Source organism: Crinia signifera, chromosome 8, assembly GCF_055691185.1.
Source record: "Crinia signifera chromosome 8, ASM5569118v1, whole genome shotgun sequence".
Lineage (NCBI taxonomy): Eukaryota > Metazoa > Chordata > Amphibia > Anura > Myobatrachidae > Crinia > Crinia signifera.
In genome coordinates this window covers 53,846,908-53,870,754 of record NC_139224.1, presented here as the reverse complement: position 1 = coordinate 53,870,754, position 23,847 = coordinate 53,846,908, and the positions used below count along the sequence as shown (strand labels likewise).

At 46.3% G+C, this 23,847-nt stretch overlaps 1 protein-coding gene across 3 annotated transcripts in view; it reads left to right on the top strand.

Annotated features, from left to right (window-relative positions):
• Window positions 1–23,847, top strand: part of LOC146026058 (inter-alpha-trypsin inhibitor heavy chain H3-like) — a 117,458-nt gene that overhangs the window by 11,826 nt on the left and 81,785 nt on the right. For all 3 annotated transcript variants that reach the window (XM_083156401.1, XM_083156402.1, XM_083156400.1), the window contains exons 7-9: window positions 7,229–7,354; window positions 13,298–13,414; window positions 16,978–17,146. In XM_083156401.1, coding sequence (XP_083012527.1) covers window positions 7,229–7,354; window positions 13,298–13,414; window positions 16,978–17,146 — 412 coding nt within the window. The remainder of the gene's footprint in view (window positions 1–7,228; window positions 7,355–13,297; window positions 13,415–16,977; window positions 17,147–23,847) is intronic.

Sequence of the window (23,847 nt, the reverse complement as noted above, 5' to 3'; positions counted from 1 at the left end):
TAATCGTGCACACTGGGGGGGGGGGCAGGTAATAGCATACACTGGAGGGGAAGGTAATAGTATTATTATACACTGGGGGGGGCAAGTAATAGCATATACTGGAGGGGAAGGTAATAGTATTAGTATACACTGGGGGGGGGGGGCAGGTAATCGCGCACACTGGGGGGCAGGTAATAGCATACACTGGAGGGGAAGGTAATAGTATTAGTATACACTGGGGGTGGGGGGGAAGTAATAGCATACACTGGAGGGGAAGGTAATAGTATTAGTATACACTGGGGGGGGGGAGGTAATCGCGCACACTGGGGGGGGGGCAGGTAATAGCATACACTGGAGGGGAAGGTAATAGTATTATTATACACTGGGGGGGGGGGGTGTAATAGCATATACTGGAGGGGAAGGTAATAGCATACATTGCTATTACCATCAAGCTAAGAGCCCATTTTTTTTACATGTAATAGGATACTAACCAAAATCATAATCATATGTGGCAATCCACTCTGAGTGCCCCTGTGCCCTCAAAAAGGCTTAATGGCAGCCAATGCTGCTATTAGGAAAGACTGCAGCTTCATAGACACTGCAGGGATGTGAGGGGTTAACAGACTCAGCTCACATCCACGTGCAGAGAACCTGACATTCCCCTGATTGGCTGCCCTGGAGTGTGTGAAGACAGGAAGCTGAGAGGTCAGGGGTCAGCCAGCAGAACGGGACAGAGAAAACTTGCTGCAGTGGAGAGAAGGCAGAGATTGTGCAGAGAGTGAGAAGACGTGCTGGGAGCATGGTGAGAGTCAGGCAGAGAGAGGAGAAAGCCCAGCAGCGTGTGTGCAGTGAATGGAGAAGCTGTTCCCCTGTCCTGCACTGAAGAGGAGATCAGGTGCTGCTGATAGGTGCCAGGCAGAGTGAGACCCAGAGAGGAGTGAGAGACCCAGAGAGGAGTGAGAGACCCAGAGAGGAGTGAGAGACCCTGAAGAGTCATGACCAGCAGGAGCTGGCATCTGCAGCTGAGAGTTAAGGTACAGGAGCTCCCCTACCCCCAGGCTGGCCTGCACCCCACATTGGCCCACTTTACCCAGCTATTGAAGTGGCTCTCCACTGCATAGGGGACAACTGTTATTGGGGTGCTGATCACCCTGCGACATTACCAGCCCAGAGACACCTGCAACGCCCCTCTGGCTGCATGCCAGATTTGCCACCACTGCCAAGCCTATATCTACAGCCTGTGTTGTATGTCTAGCAGGGAGTTGCCCTAGGTAACGGGGACTCGCCTGTACCCCGCTATAGGGGACCATTAATATTTTCTGGCCTTTATATAGTAGTGTGCACACTAAGGTAGGGCCTACCCTTGTACTTGTGAGGATCTTCCTTCGTGGGACCGTTTCTTCATTGACTGTTTTCCTTGCACCAGGGACTATAGTTCAGTATAGTGTTGTATGTGCAGTATAGTGTTATATGTGCAGTATTGTGTTATATGTGCAGTATAGTATTCTAGTGATGTCATATTATTGTCTTTAATATTGCTCTCTTTGATGTCATTGTCTTTGTGTTTTTTTATCTTTCTTATTGATGTTTGCATATGTGTACGAGTATATCACAGCGACTAGTGCAGTTGTTTTCCTTTAATAAATATTTGTCGCTGCTAACCGAAGTAGCGTTGTCTTTTGTGGGTCCCTTGGGTTGTGCCGTTCCCTGCCACAGGTTCTCCAGCAGAAGCCGCAAAGAATCCAGAAGCCGCCGCCGTCACCAGCTCCAGATTAAGGTACGCCATCTTGCACCACACCGAACAGGGGCACTGTCACACTTGGCGTCACGAACAGGATTGCACAAGACCCCTGTGAACGGCAAGATGTGGAGATCGCAGTACATAGAACCGCTGGAGATGCGAAGAACCACCACTCCACCAGCCCAAGCCAATCAGAACTCGATTGGGGCCATCATCGAAGCGATGACCGAAATGACCAGGATGATCCGTGAGATGCGTCAGGAATGGGCGGAGGATGAAAAGGAAAGACAGCAACGTGAAGGTGGCAGAAGGCATAGATGGCAACAGAATCGCCAATGGAGGTCGGAACGACTACACCGTGACCGAGCCGATGTATGCCCACAGACTGTGAGATGGCATGGGAGAAGAGGTCCACCGGCAGTGTTCCAGAACACGTCAAGAGCATCCGGTGTAACGCAGATGACTGATAGGCCGCGAACCGGCCCAAGAAGGATCACAGGTCGTGTCCTGTGGTTTGATGTGCCACGCGGATATGGATACATTAGAGGTGCGGATACGGGGCGGAGTGTCTATGTCCATTACACCGCAATACAGAATGAAGACCCCCAGAATTGCTTTCGGAGCCTGAGCGATGGTGAAGCCGTCGAATTCGAATTAACAAGCGGGAAGAAAGGCACCAAGGCCGCAAAAGTGACGGGGCCGAATGGAACGCCGGTGCTACGCAACAGACATGCCCCAGAACAACAGTGGCACTACCCGCACCGTAAAGAGCCTCCACCATACCACCAATACACCAGAAGTACAGCTGAACTGAGAGAGGTCAAGCTAGAAAAAGAAAGAGTGAACAGCAACCCTCCTCGACCAGGACAGATGCCCCGCCCACCAGAACCTGAGATCACGAGGTCAAGCAAGAAACCGGTAGTGCGGAGTGAGGCAGTCCATCAGAACTGGCAAGAAGCGACCAGGCCTCAACTTCCGGAACCGACGCGGGACTATGTGCCCAGGATGGACGATGCCGATTACCGGGTGGCGAATCTAAGGCCGAGAAATGTCGGAATGGTAGACCAGCAGAGAAGCCCAGAGATTGAGGTTCACATGGCCGTGACACAGACAGTGGAGCCGTCAGCAGCAGAACCAGTTGTGCCACTGCCTGAATCCAAGGCCAAGGTAGAAGCACCAGAGAGAGAAGACAAGGCCAAGATCTGTTTCATCGGTGGGAAGCCGGTAACAAGTGGTGAATATACGACCATCTCAGGAGAGGAATTCGCCCTCAGAATCCAGCAGGCGATACAGAGGTCGAAGAGGCAAGTTCGAGAGGTGAGACATGCCTAAAGATGCGTACATCGTGAGAGTGGGCGCCATCCATTGACAGCCCTGGAGAAGCTGGACCGCAGAGGGATGGAGGTCCTGTGGCGGAGGGATGGTTGGCACGGGGAGCCCACATTGGATATCAGGTGATAGGGAGGCAGTAATTTGTATTTGTGGTGAATGTATGTGTACTCACCTGTTTTCTTTCTCACCGTTAAATGTCTTGTCATGGACATTGAGAGGTTTTTGGCAGGAATCTACTGACCCAGGTTAAGTTGCCTGCGGACAGGCAAATTTCCAGCAGGGAGGTATGTGGCAATCCACTCTGAGTGCCCCTGTGCCCTCAAAAAGGCTTAATGGCAGCCAATGCTGCTATTAGGAAAGACTGCAGCTTCATAGACACTGCAGGGATGTGAGGGGTTAACAGACTCAGCTCACATCCACGTGCAGAGAACCTGACATTCCCCTGATTGGCTGCCCTGGAGTGTGTGAAGACAGGAAGCTGAGAGGTCAGGGGTCAGCCAGCAGAACGGGACAGAGAAAACTTGCTGCAGTGGAGAGAAGGCAGAGATTGTGCAGAGAGTGAGAAGACGTGCTGGGAGCATGGTGAGAGTCAGGCAGAGAGAGGAGAAAGCCCAGCAGCGTGTGTGCAGTGAATGGAGAAGCTGTTCCCCTGTCCTGCACTGAAGAGGAGATCAGGTGCTGCTGATAGGTGCCAGGCAGAGTGAGACCCAGAGAGGAGTGAGAGACCCAGAGAGGAGTGAGAGACCCAGAGAGGAGTGAGAGACCCTGAAGAGTCATGACCAGCAGGAGCTGGCATCTGCAGCTGAGAGTTAAGGTACAGGAGCTCCCCTACCCCCAGGCTGGCCTGCACCCCACATTGGCCCACTTTACCCAGCTATTGAAGTGGCTCTCCACTGCATAGGGGACAACTGTTATTGGGGTGCTGATCACCCTGCGACATTACCAGCCCAGAGACACCTGCAACGCCCCTCTGGCTGCATGCCAGATTTGCCACCACTGCCAAGCCTATATCTACAGCCTGTGTTGTATGTCTAGCAGGGAGTTGCCCTAGGTAACGGGGACTCGCCTGTACCCCGCTATAGGGGACCATTAATATTTTCTGGCCTTTATATAGTAGTGTGCACACTAAGGTAGGGCCTACCCTTGTACTTGTGAGGATCTTCCTTCGTGGGACCGTTTCTTCATTGACTGTTTTCCTTGCACCAGGGACTATAGTTCAGTATAGTGTTGTATGTGCAGTATAGTGTTATATGTGCAGTATTGTGTTATATGTGCAGTATAGTATTCTAGTGATGTCATATTATTGTCTTTAATATTGCTCTCTTTGATGTCATTGTCTTTGTGTTTTTTTATCTTTCTTATTGATGTTTGCATATGTGTACGAGTATATCACAGCGACTAGTGCAGTTGTTTTCCTTTAATAAATATTTGTCGCTGCTAACCGAAGTAGCGTTGTCTTTTGTGGGTCCCTTGGGTTGTGCCGTTCCCTGCCACAGGTTCTCCAGCAGAAGCCGCAAAGAATCCAGAAGCCGCCGCCGTCACCAGCTCCAGATTAAGGTACGCCATCTTGCACCACACCGAACAGGGGCACTGTCACACATACATTTAAAAGAGCCCCGCCGCCAGTGCCTGCTGGTCCCGACTCCCATCGTGGGACTGGCGCATGCGCAGTAGCTTCCTCCTTACTGCACATGTGCTGGCCCCCAGTCTATAGAAGCATATTCATTATCCCATTTCTGGCGCATGAACATTATCGTCCTTGGTACTGTGCATGCACAAAACCAGATTTTATGGGCTGCCCCAGCAGCAGCCCATAGAGGCATCTCGGAGGGAGGTAACATCTCTCAATGGGACTGCCTTGGGTGACTACAGGTCAGACTTCCAATTAGAAGCCACTGCCACTCACAGTGAAACCAGTGCAGTTTCACAGACTGCATCTAGATTCACACAGTGAAAGATTTTACCTGGGGGGCTGCAGCCCATAGGTAAAAACCACCACTGCCCCTATGCATGTGGCTGATTGATACCAGGTGAAAGGCAGGCTTGCAAGCCAGTCACAGAACCTTTGTAAGCCATATGTGTTCCGGAAGGGTAAGTCTACCTATGCACCATCTAATGGTGAAAAATGCATATAACACATGTAACTTTGACAGGAAATGTGGAATCTTCTAAAGGGGCCTACACACTGGGCGATTTCAGGCCATTTTCTGATGCTCATTGTGTAGGGCCATATCGATAGCGAAGCATGGCCCTGTGCGACGCTATCACCCGGCGATTAATATCCAGCATGCTGGATAAATCTAGTTAGTCGCCAGTCAGGGCCAGTGTTCAGAATCACTGGTCAGAGCCAGTGTTTAGAACGCTCAGCAAATCTCCCCGTGTGTAGGCCCCTTAAGCTCTGGGCCCCATAGCAGTTGTGCTCCTTGCACCAATTTTAGCTATGCCCTTCAGTGTAGATACTCCTCACAGGAGATGAAATTTCAACAGCAGAAAAATGCTTGCTCAATTCATGTCTCCTGTGCAATTTTGATACTTCTTGTCTTTGTCATTCACAATATTTCTTTACTTTAATTTATAAATACAGTATGTAGGATGGTCATGGTCAGTATTTTCCTATATACACGATTACGATACCCTTGGTAAGGGGAATAGACAACCACAGCTGAGTAAGGGGGCATGGCTTGAAAAAAGTGGACACAATGATGCTCCTTTATATTAAATTCTGTAAAAGATGAAACACATGGGGGCATCATTTTTACACAGTGGAGCAGAAGTATGAGCAGGAGGGAAAGCACTCACTTCCTACCTTACTTGATCAGTAAGCTGGTATTCAGGGCCGGTTCTACCATTAGGCAACTTTAGGCAGCTGCCTAGGGCGCCAAGATCTGGGGGGTGCCACCAAGTCTGCCTATCGAAAAATCAATATATTGTGCTTAATGCAGGTGGCTGCTGTGGAACTTCTAAAGGCCCCCTTACACTTGTTCAACTTATTGATCAACAAATTGAACATGATTAACTCAAGATTTATCCTATGTGCAGGAGGATCAATCTCTTTCAATCTCTTGGTTATACCCAATGGCACAGGATTGTGCATTGTGTCCTACACATCAGGCACATAAGATTTTTTCAGACAGGCACATCAGAATTTGTCAGATAAATTGACTCAATCCACCTGAATTGGATCAAATCTCACAAAATCTCACAAGTGTAATGGTGCCCATACACGCTACGATTATCGTATGCGTTTTGTACTTTTTAAGTACAAAACGCATCGCATATACGATAATCGCAGCGTGTTAAGTGTCTGCCGCGTTCAGATCCGACGCGATGCGCGTCCCCGGGAGCCCGATATAGTAAAGTACAAAAAGGATGTGCAGGCACATCCTTTTTGTACTGTATCGCATATAGTCACAATCAAATCAAATCAAATAGGACCAAAAAAGCGTAGCGTGTATGGGCACCATAAGGGGCCCTTTAGACCTCACCGCCATACTTTCCCTTGAGGCATACTTCCCTACTTTGCTGTCCCCTCCTCCTTGTACTCTATTGTGGATGGCAAAGAGGGGCCTCAAGGGGACTTGCCTACTTTCCCGGGGGAGCTGGGTGGACTTCCCAATTTTTGGGAGTCTCCCTGCCATTCCGGAATGTTAGGCAAGTATGTCTTAAGGGGTTGGAAACTGGATATTGGTGGCAGTATGGTGAGGCAGTTGGTGGAAGTTTTGCCTGGGGTGCTGAGAAGCCTTACACTGGCCCTGCTGGTATCTCCTCCCTGGCCAGCACCATCTTCTCAGTAATATTTGGGAAGTTGATGCTGGCCACTAGAGAGCAAAGACTCTGGTAAAGTGGCCACATGTATACTCCAGAGTGGGACGTGGTGAGGTGTTAGCTGGCGAGGGCCCTTCCTGCTCTCAGCGCCTCTGGCCTTGCCCAGGCAGTCTGATTCCACACCTGCTTTAGATGCTGCCTTTTGTACAGCCAATACAGCAACATAGCTATAGCATGCCTACCTGTAATGGAAATCAGTAACGATTTTGCACAGAATATTACAATAACAAAGCCCAAATGATATATTCCTTATATTGGACAAAGTAATTGTTATATGGTGATTTATATGGAGGTTTCTTTATTTTTATTTTTTTAATGGCTATGTAATTATTTTTGTTTTTCATTTTTTAGGGCCATGTGTCTTTTAAACCCACAATAGATCAACAACGATCCTGTGCTAATTGTTCAACAACACTACTGAATGGGGATTTTACTGTGAAGTATGATGTTAATAGAGAATCTCCAGGAAACATACAGGTGAGGTTCATTGTTTGAAGGAGTTTCTGATTCTCTTAAAAACACATTCCTTCAATGGTTTAGCTCATGTCATTATGAGAAAATGCTGTCCAGGGCTGGATTAAGATTTGGGGGGGGGGGGGGGGGGGGCTCGGGGTAATTTAAACAGACGGCTCTAAAACAGGATTGCCAACTGACCCTCTCCTTCGGGGAGAAAATGCTCTGTTCCTGGACTTCCATCTTAATGTATGATTGCCCTCACCTGCGGGGAGCTAGGTAATTGATAAGAAAGGTGTTGCATACATTACTAGGGAAGGCCAGGAACAGAACATTTCCTCCCTGAAGGAGAGGGTCAGCTCTGCAACACTGTTACTTGTAACTTTGATAGTATGATGACATGGATGGGCGCCAGATCCCTGTGTGCAGCTGCCGCAGCTGTGCTCGGGTTTGACATCTCCAAGAGGAAGGCCCAATCAAGGGCAGAAACACATTGGAGCTAAAATCACAGACACACAGCTTTACATAAGCTACCAACAGATCATGACAAGCTACTGAATCTACCTATAACAACTGCCGCAGCAGAAGGATACCATACCAACAGTCTTTAACCCCTTGAGTGGTATGCCCAGAAATTTTCCAGGCTCAGCTGCGCTGCCGCGGAAAATTTCCGGGCATACCACTAATATAGAAAAGGTGTGCGCCAGTGGTGTCCAGGTGTGCACCACTGGCGCAGCACCTCTGGAGCACACACACACCCTCCCCCCAGATCCCCCCAGTCCCCCCTTACCCCACCCCGGTCACCTTTGCTCTGGCGATCGGTCCGCCGGAGCTCCCCTGCTATGACCCGCCAGCCGCCGTCACTCATTTTACAGTGACGTCGGCGGCAGGCTCAGGTATGGTCAGCACGGCTCTGGGGGACTCGGGAGCGCTCAGGCACCCGAGTCCTCCAGAGCCACGAACATCCCCCAGCCTGCCGCCGACGTCACTGCTGAATGTGACAGGTGTCTTAGACAGGGGTGAGAGTGGCAGCAAGGAAGCTCCGGCGTACTAACGCCGGAGTGGAGGCGAGGGGGGGCGGCTTCCAGCTTTCTGTAGTGGGTTTTGCAGGGGCAGGACAAACCACTCAAGGGGTTAAGTACAATCACCAGCGGCTGGAGCAGAGAGACACATGCAGGTTGAGGACGGTAAGGTAAGGTGAGGTCCTCGACCTGCACGTGTCCCTCTGCTCCAGCCGCTGGTGATAGTACTTCATGGCCGTTGGTATCCGCAGCAAGTCCGGACTACCGCCCATCCACACCTATTTCATCCCTGCAGCCCTATAAGGCCAGCTCTCAGATATTTGATCATACTATCAAAGTTACAAGTAATGTCCCTTTCAGACTGCACTTTTTACCCGTTTTTTTTTTCGTTCTTTTTACCGTTTCAAAACGGTAATTTGTGCAGTCTGAAAGGTGCAAAATGAATTTACCGGTTCTATTGAAATGTTATTTCTAAACGGTAATAAAGCAGGGTCCTACCCGTTTTAAACCCTTTTTTTTTCATCCACTGTTTTCTATGGGTTAAAACAGGTTCAGTGTTGTGAAGGGACAAAAACTGCATTGAAATACCGTTTAAAGATATGCGACGTGAAAGGGGTTTTAGCTGGCAGACCCGTTTTTAGAAACGTTTTAAAATACCTGGTCAAAGCCAGTTTTGCAGTCTGAAAGCAGCATAATACACCTTTCCCACTGCAGGTGTATTGCCGTTTTTTTTGCCTTTTAAAAAGGGTAGAGCTGCAGTGTGAAAGCTCCAGGGTGCTTTAACTGTTTAAGAAATACTGGTATTTCTTAAACGGTTAAAAAGCAGGGTCCTAGCAGTTTCAGATCCGTTTTTTATGCAGTGTGAAAGGCTGTATTTCTATGACATTGAAACGTGTTCCTTGGGCGTTAAACGGGTTGAATGTGTGAATGGTATTACATGCTATTTAAAACAGTTTTCACCTGCGAATGAAAGGGGTTTAGTGGTTCAGACCAGTTTTAAATACCGTTTCGAAATACCGGGTCTTAAACGTTTAGGCAATGTGAAAGCAGCATAACACTGATGCAACACTCTGTCTCCCCACCTGTGCTAGGTACATTATTCAACAATACGTTTCCTACCCCATGGATACATTTCTGCAATTTCCCACACTATACACAGATCTTAAAAATAACTATTTTGCATAACTCCCAACATGACCCTCTCCAGGAGGGACACAATGTTCTGCTCCTGCACTTTCCTCTTAAGGGCCCTACATACGCAGAGATGTGTGCCAGAGATACATAACGGGAGATTCAGCACAAGAGATTTCACTAATTGGCTCATTTCAGACAATGAGCCACATACAGAGAGATTTGTGTCAGAGATTCAAATTGGGAGATTCAGCACGGGAGATCTCAAATCTGTCACGACTGGACATTGTGCAGCTGGCTACTCTGGATGTGCCTGCCCAGACTGCGCTATATATATATATATATATATATATATATATATATATATATATATACACACACACAGTATATATATATATATATATATATACATACACATACATAGTGTGTATATATATATATATATATATATATATATATATATATACATATATATATATACATATACATATATACATATATATATACATATACATATATATATACATATACATATATATATATATATATATATATATACACACTATATATATATATGCATACACAGTTTAATAGTTTTAGTCCCCCATATAAAAAGTTTAATCGTTGGTGGTATAGTGTGGCATCCCCCTCTCCCCTCAACCGTTGGTGGCACAGTGTAAAAAAAAAAAAAAAAGAATATACTTACCAACTCCGTTGTCTTCCAGCGTCGCGTCCTCTCACTGCAGCTTCCATCTGACTGCAGAGGGCGGGCGCGGCACCCGGCAGGTCCAGGAAGCGTCTCTGCTGGGCTCCGGCGGCGAGGCTTCCAGGCGGCGGGGCTTCCAGGCGGCGGCAGCGGGGCTTCCAGGCGGCGGCGGCGGCGGGGCTTCCAGGCGGCGGCGGCGGGGCTTCCAGGCGGCGGCGGCGGGGCTTCCAGGCGGCGGCGGGGCTTCCAGGTCGGTGGCAGCGGGGCTTGACAGTCACAGTCACCGGCATGACAGTCGCTCAGATGGCCCTGCTCATCCCCGCGCCACACATGCGGGAGATGAGCAGGAGCTTCTGAGCGACTGTTATGAATTGACTGACCGGGCCATTCTGAATCTTGTGCAGATTCAGAACGGCGGGGGCGCGCATGTAAATCGCTGTGTGGGCTATATACACAGCGATTTACATGCATTTTCAGGCATTTTCTGAGCGATTTAGTAAAATCGCTCAGAAAGTGCCTGAAAATTGTGCTGTGTGTGGGGGCCATTAATGTATGATTGCCATCACCTGGTTTCAACAGGTTGACTAATAAGAACGGTGTTTCACCACAGGTGATTGTAATCATACATTACCAGGGAAGTCCAGAAGCAGAGCATTGTGTCCCTCCTGGAGATGGTCATGTTGGGAGGTATGATTTTGTCACAATTAGGAGTCAGCAAGCTGCAATCAGCACCTTTCAATTAAGTGATCACCCAATTAATCTATTAAGAGACCACACCGCATGTGGAATCACCTATTTAAAATGTTAAATTACATTTTTAACAGACAATCAGCCTAAAGGTGGCCATACATCTACAGATCGATTGTCAGATTAGGCTGGTTGCATCAAAATCCTGGTAATTGATGAGAGCAAATGACAGTTGACTATTTGCTTTGAAATCCTGGAAAACTGTCATTCAGAGTAAATACTGACTCACAGTTGCATACAATTAAGGACAAGAACAGGGGAGAGGTAGAAGAGGAGGCACGAGGGCTTATGGAAAAGTGGAGAGGTTGTAGTGGAACGGATGAGGACCATTATGTCCTCACCTGATACATGGAGAAAGATGTCAGAGTAGGTAAGAGGGTTTGGAAGATTGGGGGGGGGGGGGGGGGGATGAGATTCTTAAAGTATGACTCCCCGCTGCTAATAGGGGCTATACTATTATCCCAGATGCCGGCGTCCCTTGATCACAGGTCCATTTTCGGACAATAAAAACAGCCACTAATTGGATACCACGATAATGACCGTCTGTCAGTATTTGTGATATTCGGATGTTTTTATGAGCCAAAGCAGCATCGGGGATAATAGGATATTCCCCTTTAGCAGTCCCGATACTTGTTTATTCCTTGCAGCCCTGGCATTTGTTTTGTGTTGTTAGAAATGGCCCAAAATGGTTCAATATTGCTCCACAAAGTCCAAGCAGATATTAAACAAATGCTACCATACCCTCCAACATGATCCATTCCATTAGGTACTAAATGCTTGGGCTTCTCTCTTAATGTAGGATTGCTATCATCTGTGTTGAACTAGTTAATTCATGAGAAAGGGGTTTCAACACAAGTACTGGCAATCCTACATTAAGAAGATAGCCCAGGAGCAGAGAATTTTGTACCTAGTGCCCCAGGTTTGTGGTCCAGGACAATTCAAATTATTTATGGATATTTATTTATGGGCAAAAGCAGTGCTGGTGGCTGCTAATCATAAAATGTGCAAATCCTGCCCTTTACCACATAACTGACCCTAAGAATCGCATATAAACCCAATCTAATAATTTTTTGTGGGGCCTAGGGGTGCAGTGAAAAAATTCCGATACTCTAGGGTGCCGTGATTCAAAGAAGATTGGGAACCCCTGACCTAGTGGAATGGGTCATGTTGGAGGGTATGTGTTACTGTAGTGTCTGTTATAGAGAAAGCCACTGGTATTGTTTATAAATATAGAACTCACACTTACTCTGGAGTTTAGGCCAATATTAAGCCAGGCCATTGTACCCACCAAGTGCAGATGGTGATCACCTGCGTCTGCTTTCTTGCAGGTGAAACAATATCCATCCACCATCTTCCCTTGCAAATAGTTCATCAAGTAGGGATGTCAATCCCGGGGCATTTTTTTAATCCTGGGATTGGGGATTGAAAAAATGCTCAATTCCGGGATTGGCCTACCTGATAAAAAAAAAACACCCCCGCCCCCCCAAACTGCCCGGGCTGCACTTCACTGAAAGGCAGACCACCCCCACCATTTTCCCTATCCCCCCTGCCCTGCACCGCACTGTCACTTACATGGTGGTGTTGACAGACAGTAGCAGGACCATCATCTCCAGTGGCTGGGAGCAGCACAGCGGGCTGGCGGCTGGGAGCTGCACAGCAGGCGGGCAAGCAGTCGTCTGGGAGCAGTACAGCCGGTGGGCAGCTGGGAGCTGCACAGCAGGCGGACGAGAGGACGACTGTGAGAAGCACAGCGGGCGGGCGGCAGGGAGCTGCACAGCAGGCGGGCAACTGTGAGCAACACAGCGGGAGTGTGGCCAGGTGATCAAGTTCAGAACAGTGTGGCAGCAGTCAGGCTGTGCAGTGCAAAGTGATGTCAGGGGTCACGCTGTGCAGCCGGGCCGCCACCATGCCACTAGGCACACTGTTCCAAACAGCTGCACTGCTGCCTGCCGGTATTTTACAATTGGGTACTAATCCCGCAATCCCAGGATTGGACAGCTCAATCCGCGGATTTAAATCCCACCGTTTTTAGGCCAAAATCCAGGAATCCCAGCGATCCCGATCCCAGGATTGGCCTCCCTAATCCTAAATGATCCAGTTTTTGCCCTTTTTCAGGGATATTCTTTAGAAGTATAATATATTGTTCTTTGTGTTTAAAAAAAAAAGGATTATTACACAAGACGTGTTTATGTAATGCCCTCTGGAGCCATTCAGAATGATTACAGCCAATTAATACACACTTCTGCAGCTCTCCAGATTCCTGTGGTGATTTGCACATAGACCACATTACGTAAGGAACATCTGATCAATTTCCTTTTAAATGAATAATTTTGTTATGGTTTTGTTTGTTGTTTGTTTTAGGTTGTGAATGGATATTTTGTTCATTTTTTCGCACCCACCAAATTGGCTGCTGTACCAAAAAATGTAATTTATGTCATAGACAGAAGTGGATCAATGTCGTATATAAAAATGAAACAGGTAAGTAAAGTTATCTACATAAATTAAACCTAAATTAATGGCAGAATGTTTGCTGTAAACACTTCAAGACAAAGATGCCTTTCTTATATATTTTTTAGCACAATTGTCGATACATTTGCCTTACAAAACAGGTGTCAAAATAATGAAGTGTACTTTAGTGTTCCTGCGTTCGCTTATGTTGTCAAACCTACCCGAATAAAGTAAATTTACACAAGTATAAATTATGAATTTTGGGCCTGAGATAAACAAGGTTCGATTAAAATGTGCTAATTCCACATGAGTTGTCTGCGGGAAAAAGTTACCACCTACCGGCATAACAGATACAAGTTCTGCTTCCTGAGAAGCAGCATTGGATCACCAGAGGTACCATTGGCCATATGAATAACCCTCAAGTTATTTAAATTGGCCCCCACAGATCCACTCTAGCCTCGACACCCCTAATAACAGGGACGACTCCCCCCCCCCCCCAGTTTTACAAATTAGATGTTGGCACAGTCCCTGTGACAGGGTTGCCTACCCTACCGGAATGGCCAGGAGGGTCCCGGAAATCGGGTCCCCCTCCCGGCCCCCCAGAAAGGGGGGGGGGGCAACCTTCCTGCATGATTTCCCTCCATCTAACACAACCCCACTCTCGGCAGGGGGATCCACGGGTCAAATGACGCAATTGCAGCATTTTAGCCCCCGTCCCCCGCAGTGCAATGCCTGATATACCGGCATTGCACTGTGGGGGCGGGGCTAAAATTATGTGTTCATTCTAGACATGCCCCCAATAGGGCAGCCCGTCTGTGGCTCCGCCCTCCAAACGTTTCCCCTCCCGGTGATGGCCCCGCCCCCTGCTTCAGAGAGCTGGCTGCCCTCTCCCGGAGAGGGCCGCCAAAAAGATGGCAACTATGCCCTGTGAACAATCAGCTACAGTCTGTCAACCAGGTTGCATCCCTGTACCGAAGTTTGGGGATCTGTGCATGTGCATAGTATATTATGCGCATGTGTAGCTCCCCTTTGCGAATACCTTTGGCGACTTGCATAGTCACCGAGCAGCTTGCAAGGATCAAGGCAGGCTGGCTTATGGGTACTTGGATGGGACGACGTGTGCCGGGGTGGCCGGCTGATGTCACAGGACGTCAGCCACCTGTCCAGTCTTTTTCCCAGCGCTCGCAAATAAAAGTCAGTTCCTAGTTCCACTGACTTCTATTTGCAAAGCCAGGAGAAGTCATTCGATGCTCGGTGACCATCAAAATGATTTATCCTGCAGCGGAGGCATTCGAGGGGATGTGTTTTGGTTACACAGATGCTCGCATGATAGCGAGGGAATCGGCGGCAGGAAGGGTGCGTGTATTTGGCGGGGCGGCACCTCAGACACTCGGTAAGCTTACTGAGCAAACTAGAATCAGGCCCCAAGGAACATCTAAGCAACCCTATGGAAGGGCCGGATTAACAATGGGCCTGACGGAGCTACAGCTCCAGGCCCACTCTCCAAATAGGTAGATGAGTACTGGGACTTTCCAACGAGCCCAGCCCCGCGTCGCTAGCCCCCCAGGAACTGGAGATACCGCAGGGCAAAGCTGGAACGTTTTCCCCCATAGGCTAATTTGGACCCCCACCCAGTTCTGATGGCTACCAGTTCCCTGCTGGAATCACAGAAGCTCAAACCCAAATCGCTGGGCCTTCAATCTGATACCAGGCTGGTTCATCTGGGTTAATTGGTTCCAGAGATATTGCGGGTAAACCGATTTCTTTATTTCTGAAATGTAATTTCATGGCTGTTCATGTTCTTTGAGGGCAGATTTCTCTGGAACCAAATGGCCAAGTTTCATGGGACCAAAATCATTCAAAGCCCACTTAAAATTTCTTCAATATGATACTGTCTCATGTAAAAGGGTCAGTTGGTTCTGTAGATATAGCCGGTAAACGATATAGCCGGTTAAAAGAGGGGGGGGGGGTTATCTCCCCTTCACACCAGAAAATGCAGGGTGGTGTAAAAGGGGCCAGCTCGGGAATGTCCCTGCATGATCCTGGGACCATATTCCCGGGTGAATCCCTGCATTTTCTGGTGTGAAAGGTGTATTATTTCAAACAGGCGGGCAGTCCCCCTCTCTCTGACCGGCTGTCAATGGCTGTCACTTCTGCCCGGCAGCGGCTGTCCACCAATCCCCCTCTGGCACGCAATGCCCCTGTTTATGAAGCATATTGTGAAGTTTGCCTCAATCCGTTTGGTATAGTGTGTATTTTGGCTCAATCCATGTGGATCGCCTTTTGCCCTAATCCGTTATACACACAAACAAGCCACATATCCCCCTGTCCAGGGGCGGAACGACTGCCGCCACATGTAGCTAAATATATAAGAAAAGACACTGCGTGGGGGAGAAGTGCCGCTATGCCCTGGTAAGGAGAAGGAGGAAGACGCTCACCTCCAGCTGGTGGAAGTGGGGAGAACACGGTACTGTTGCTATGCCTCGGACGAGTGCTGGGGGAAGAACCCGGCGCCACTCAGCCCTGGAGTGTGGGAGAGGACTCCGGAGCTCAATGGTCCCCCTGATGAAAGTTCCTCTGCTGCGTGCAGTGTGCTGCACTCAGCCGAAGGGGTGCGCCCGAAGCCCGGGGTGGGGAGAGGGTGTGCTGTGCACTTGTGACTACGCCCGGGAGAGGCGGGTGTGTGCGCCTGTCAGTACGGCGGCGGGTCTCAGCGAGGCCGGGCGGGAGAGTGTATGAGGGACATGCTGTACAAAGGGGCAGTATAGTAGTGGGGAGAGGGGGCGGTCGCCCCTCCTAGAAAAATTCTAGATGTGCCCCTGATGACAGGGTGTTGGCCAGGCTGGTGTGCGTGGTGCTGTCTCCCAGTAACTGACAGCAGCTTCAATCTATCCGCACCCCCCCTCTCCCAGCAGCATCTCCGCCCAACCCAAGCCAGCATCTCCACCTGCACCACCTGCCCCGCTAATCCCCCACCCCCAAGCACCTACCCCCCCATAGCACCCTACCCTCACCCTGCATTCACAGCTTAAGGGGGTGCAGCCGCTTATGCCGGTGTGAAGAGCGCCCGTAGGCCGCGATGAATCACCTAGTTAATACATATTTATTTAAAACACAATGGGTGAAAATTAATAGGATGAGAGATTCAGAAAGTGAGAGATTTGGTAAGAAATCTCCAGGTTTTTTTAAAGCGGCAATCATTTACACGGCAAAATCAAACTGGTTTTGCAGTGTAAATGATTGCCGATTTCTCACCAAATCTTTCACTTTCTGAATCTCTCATCCTATTAAATTTCACCCATTGTGTTCATTATTACATTAATAAAACCACAAGGTATATAAGAGTGGAAACTCAAAAAACAGAGAGAGAGAGAGAGAGAGAGAGTGAGAGAGTGAGAGAGTGAGAGAGTGAGAGAGTGAGAGAGTGAGAGAGAGAGAGAGAGAGAGAGAGAGAGAGAGAGAGAGAGAGAAACCAGACATTGATGTACATAAGCCTGTCTAGATAGTGTTTAACTATGGGAAAAGAAGTTCACCTGTGCTGTATTTATTTATATATACACATGCTAACACACACCTAACTTATATATTTTTAGACAAAAGATTCCCTGATTAAAATTCTGCATGATACTTCAGAAAATGATTACATTAATTTCATAGACTTTGATGATGAAATTAATGTGTGGAAAGATTCCTTAGTGAAAGCGACTCCAGAGAACATTGAAGAAGCCAAAAAGTATGTCAACGCTATTCGAAGTGATGGCGGTAAGTAACCTTATCTGCTAAAATTATATTATCTTTTATAAAATTCCTTTGACTATTCTGAACAATTATCACACATTGGGGTTTATTCTAGTTCATTCTTTCTGACAAAATCCTTCTTAGATGGACAAAACCATGTGCACTGCAGGGGGGCAGATGTAACATGTGCAGAGAGAATTAGATTTGGGTGAGTTATTTTGTTTCTGTGCAGGGAAAATACTGACTGCATGATTTTACACTTCAATATAGATCTCACTTTGAAGAAAAACCCCACCCAAATCTAATTCTCTCTGGTTTTGTCCATCTAAGAAGGATTTTGTCAGAAAGAATGGACTAGAATAACCCCCATTGTGGGAGACAGGGGTGTTTGTCACTCGCACAAGACTGTCCTCTGATATTAAAGGGACATATCTAGGACCCCCCGTAAATGACTAGTAAAGTACTTTATCTTTTATAGAGACTTGGGAGGTGTGCTACCACTGGACAACAAAAATGTATACAGAAACAGCGTTTCAGAGGAAACAAGAAAAAGGTTGTCCCTGGTGTGGTGCACCTGTTACAGAAATAATGATACAATAATATTTAACTTTTATTTCATTGTCTAAAAACTTGCGAAATATAAAACACACATAACACAAAATAAGAGTGATAGACAAAAAGATAGAATAGGTGTGTTTAAAAAAAGGGTGGCTGATTGGCGACGCACTGTCGTCTGTTCTGATTAAATTATAATATAAGTGTATCCTCACAGGTTTATAGTATTGTGACCGCTCAGAGCAAAGGATACCAATATCTGGCTATCTGAATAGTCGGTCAAACTGCCCTAGCACTGTATGTCCTGTGTCTCTTATTTATCAGAATAGATGCTATATTGCTAATTACTATCTTAAACAAGAGGTTCTCACGGAAACAGTGTCGAATTGTGACAGTCTCAGGGTTATGGGAGCTAGAGTCACCAATTCTGCAAATCAATTGTAGAGTGTTGTGAGCATACAAATATGGTGTGTTACAAATATATTTTTGGAGCAACCACCTGCTATTCACAGCACTATGGCCGTGTGTCTGTGCTGCGCCCACGCCTTAATACTGTGTATATGTCCTAGATATTTGTGTCAGCATGACCCCTGATTCCTAGGGTCACCCAGACATTCATATAGATATCGCTGTGTTAATGAGTGGTTATAATTCCACATATAGGAGGCGATTGTTTAAGGCAAGACACAGTCTAGGGTGCTGATAGAGAAGGTGGTCATAACAAAAAGACACAGAAATGGAGCACAGTCCAGGATATTTATTATGATCACGTGTAATGTGCCCACGTTATCCAGGGTTCCCTGTACTTATATGTGGTTATAATTCCACATTAAATTGTGTTTTAGGAGTGGTCTTAATTCCACATCGACAGATGTTTTGAAAGTACACAACACAATTTAATTATTGTTGAAATTAGTGGTTATAATTCCACTACATAGAGAACCAGAGGTACGGCACAGTCCAAGGTGTTTGCGCAGTTGCATGTGTATTAAAAGTGGGCAAGTGGATGCAATGCCCCTCAAGTAAATAATTACAGGTAGTTTGCAGTTAGAGTGCCCACTTTGTAGATCTCAAATGAGTGAACACTATGCTGGTTATGACTCGCAAATAGCTGTAGATTCCAGCACCGTGGCTGTGCGTGCTGAGTCCCCAGAGTTAGTGTTACACTGTTTGCTACAAAAGACACATTGTATAATAACGGTGTCAAACATATGTTGTCAGCGCTGTACTGATACAGGGGCACAGTAACCTAGAACTATGTGTCAGATCTGCTGTCTGGATGGACAAAAAAGAGTCCAATTAATCCACATCAAAATGTATCAGCAGTCGACCATGCAATGTCGGCACCTGACTTGGTTAAGACTCAAAGTTTGTTATCAGTATTAGCTCCGTGGCTATGAGTCAACAAAGTCAGTGCTGCAATGTCACACATTCGTAGGGTGACTCTAGTCTATGCCTGAGCAGCAGTCAATCAATTCAAGAGTGCATGTCAAAAACTGCCACCTGGGTAGACTCAAGTGTCAGTCTAATACCCGGAATATGTTAGCAGTTTGGCAATGCAACTTGTAAAATTAAAGTGTTGCAGGCAGATCCCTATAATCGGGTTTCTAGCTAGTAACCTGTGGGAAAGAGATACAGATCAAAATACATTTCTATCATAGTGCGTCGCCAAACAGCGCACCGCTAGCCGGCGCACGCTTCGCAAATTAGCTTTTTCAAGGCCAACCGGCCCCGATACCCGGAAGCTCCTTTTAAACCTGCCGTTAAGCTGGTTAAGCTGGTTCACCAATCACGGCTCTTGCCGCATCTCACTTATTGGTTGCTTGATAGCTATGCTCCTCCCTATAATATATTTCTTAAGGGTTAACTAGTTTAAGTAGAGTGAGTGTAATATGTAAGACATACACAAGACCGCTCCCCAATCATTCATTTCTTTCTTCTCTATATGCATTTTCTTTTATATATAACTTTTCTCACACATATTTTAGTGATCGCATAACTGACTGCACGGGAATAACGGGCACCGCGCAAACCACCTTTTGTCTATAGTTACCAGAGGTTACCAATATCATTATTAGGCAATGACATATTTTATATTTCATGTCACTGCATGCTATGTATTCTTTACACTCATTTTTTACACTCACTCTACTTAAACTAGTTAACCCTTAAGAAATATATTATATTATATATACTCCCAATAATCGGGTCCAATAGGACATATAGAAGGCATTATATTATAACGCCACAGAAATAATTAACACCGCCGGTGAGATTAATATAAGAAATTTAGGACATAGACGAATGGTATAAAGGCAGTTATATTACTTGATGTCCCGTATAATACGGAGGATGGGAGGATCACATCCGACGAAATAAACATGCAATGAGAGCCGCTATTGGTCACACATGAGACACGGGGCTGGGAGATAAATGGAAAGCCCTATCAAATTTGCGGCACTCATGAATAAATAATGAGAGCCGGGATTGGCCACACACTGTAGCCGTCACATAGCACACAGAGGCCGGGAGGAGCATAGCTATCAAGCAACCAATAAGTGAGATGCGGCAAGAGCCGTGATTGGTGAACCAGCTTAACGGCAGGTTTAAAAGGAGCTTCCGGGTATCGGGGCCGGTTGGCCTTGAAAAAGCTAATTTGCGAAGCGTGCGCCGGCTAGCGGTGCGCTGTTTGGCGACGCACTATGATAGAAATGTATTTTGATCTGTATCTCTTTCCCACAGGTTACTAGCTAGAAACCCGATTATAGGGATCTGCCTGCAACACTTTAATTTTACAAGTTGCATTGCCAAACTGCTAACATATTCCGGGTATTAGACTGACACTTGAGTCTACCCAGGTGGCAGTTTTTGACATGCACTCTTGAATTGATTGACTGCTGCTCAGGCATAGACTAGAGTCACCCTACGAATGTGTGACATTGCAGCACTGACTTTGTTGACTCATAGCCACGGAGCTAATACTGATAACAAACTTTGAGTCTTAACCAAGTCAGGTGCCGACATTGCATGGTCGACTGCTGATACATTTTGATGTGGATTAATTGGACTCTTTTTTGTCCATCCAGACAGCAGATCTGACACATAGTTCTAGGTTACTGTGCCCCTGTATCAGTACAGCGCTGACAACATATGTTTGACACCGTTATTATACAATGTGTCTTTTGTAGCAAACAGTGTAACACTAACTCTGGGGACTCAGCACGCACAGCCACGGTGCTGGAATCTACAGCTATTTGCGAGTCATAACCAGCATAGTGTTCACTCATTTGAGATCTACAAAGTGGGCACTCTAACTGCAAACTACCTGTAATTATTTACTTGAGGGGCATTGCATCCACTTGCCCACTTTTAATACACATGCAACTGCGCAAACACCTTGGACTGTGCCGTACCTCTGGTTCTCTATGTAGTGGAATTATAACCACTAATTTCAACAATAATTAAATTGTGTTGTGTACTTTCAAAACATCTGTCGATGTGGAATTAAGACCACTCCTAAAACACAATTTAATGTGGAATTATAACCACATATAAGTACAGGGAACCCTGGATAACGTGGGCACATTACACGTGATCATAATAAATATCCTGGACTGTGCTCCATTTCTGTGTCTTTTTGTTATGACCACCTTCTCTATCAGCACCCTAGACTGTGTCTTGCCTTAAACAATCACCTCCTATATGTGGAATTATAACCACTCATTAACACAGCGATATCTATATGAATGTCTGGGTGACCCTAGGAATCAGGGGTCATGCTGACACAAATATCTAGGACATATACACAGTATTAAGGCGTGGGCGCAGCACAGACACACGGCCATAGTGCTGTGAATAGCAGGTGGTTGCTCCAAAAATATATTTGTAACACACCATATTTGTATGCTCACAACACTCTACAATTGATTTGCAGAATTGGTGACTCTAGCTCCCATAACCCTGAGACTGTCACAATTCGACACTGTTTCCGTGAGAACCTCTTGTTTAAGATAGTAATTAGCAATATAGCATCTATTCTGATAAATAAGAGACACAGGACATACAGTGCTAGGGCAGTTTGACCGACTATTCAGATAGCCAGATATTGGTATCCTTTGCTCTGAGCGGTCACAATACTATAAACCTGTGAGGATACACTTATATTATAATTTAATCAGAACAGACGACAGTGCGTCGCCAATCAGCCACCCTTTTTTTAAACACACCTATTCTATCTTTTTGTCTATCACTCTTATTTTGTGTTATGTGTGTTTTATATTTCGCAAGTTTTTAGACAATGAAATAAAAGTTAAATATTATTGTATCATTATTTCTGTAACAGGTGCACCACACCAGGGACAACCTTTTTCTTGTTTCCTCTGAAACGCTGTTTCTGTAACCCCCATTGTGTACTGTTACCACCTTATTTTCACATTTCTAGGCAGAGGGCATGGATTGGGGCATGATCAAGGGGCCTGGCATGTAGGGATGCCAATCCCAGTATCAGGATCGGCAGAATCCTGGGATTTAGGCAAATTTTTCAATTCTGGGATCATGGTCCCCGGGATCCCAGTATTTAGGTCAATTTTTGCCAGGATGAGATCCTTCAATCCCTGGATTTCAATATTGAAATGCAAATGCGCATTTCATCCCTTTCTGCAGGTCAGTCCTTAGCACCAGCACAGCTTGGTTCAGATGCTGCTTGGAAAACATGTTGTGGCTGCACAGCATGATATTAGAGGTCACACTGTGCAGCCACACTGTTGGTCCTTGCCCATCTTCTCCACTGTGTCCTCCGATCACAGACCGCACACCCCGCCACACTTGACCACTCTCCCACCCAGCTTGCCCTCTCCACCCACTGACGGCCAATCCTGGGATTGATGGATTTTCAATCCTGAATGGATTTAAAAAAGTGGCCAGGTATTGGCTATTTTACTGGGTACCACCTTTTACATGAAAAAAGTATGACAAGGAAGATACAAATAACCACTTGCCAGGATGCATTGTTGGGAATGTCATAATGAATGAAGAAATAAATTAATAAACTGCCGGTGTGCAGTTCTTTGGTGATATTGGCAACAAATCCTGCAATAGCTGCACATTTAGCTCAGACTGCAGACAATTTTCAAGAACAGAGATCTCAAACTTGGTCATCATGACCCCACACAGGGCATGTTTTGCAGGGCTCCTCAAAGAATCACAAGTTAAATAATTATTTTAAAATGTGTCAGTCAATAATGAGTGTCGGGTGAGTTGGAAACGTGAATTGTGTGGAGTTCTGAGGACCGAGTTTGAGAACCACTAATGTAGAGCAGAGCAATGTGTAGCACTGTATGCGTGTGTGTGTGTGTGTGTACTTTCTCAAGCCTAACAACAAGTGAAAAATACAAGTGACATAGGGTTTAAAAATACCTGACTCCGAAGGTCTGCTCCTCCTCCCATGCTGTACGTGTCTCCTGCTGCCGGGAACCCGACCGGCGTCTTCTCTTTGCTCTCACCGGGGGTGAGATGTAATAGGATGAGAGAATCAGAAAGTAAGAGATTGGGTAAGAAATCTCCAGTTTTTTTTAAAGAGGCAATCATTTACACTGCAAAATCAAGCTTTCTGAATCTCAATGACTTTTTCAAGGCACCCTTTAGTCAAAATAATTACCGAACTGTCCCTTTTTTAAAGTAGTTCTATCAAAATAATGCTATTAGTATTTAGATCAGCTAAAACTACTTATTAACCTGTTTGCAAATATAATAAACATAAATCCAAGAAAAAATAATATATTTTATATAATTCCTGACTTCTCCAGCGCCACCCCAGCTCCGTGTCTGAATCGCATCACCATACTTTAGTATGGTGAGTGCAATTCACAATGGGATGGAAAGATCTGCTTTATGCTTCTCCACCAGCCGCGACACCCCTGTGACAGCACTGTGGCACACCACGGAGCTGCGGCGCACAGTTTGGGAAACAATAGCTTACTGTGTCAAAAAATATTGTATTTAAGTGTTACGGAAGGTGTTAGGGCAAAAACCCATATATGACCAAACTACTAATTATTAAATAGAAGCCTATGACCAAGACATGTGAAGCATAAATTCTTGCAAGGTTTTCATAAAAAGCATCCCAACCATAGTGAGTCATTGAGACCCTGGCATGCACCGTATCCAGGCGA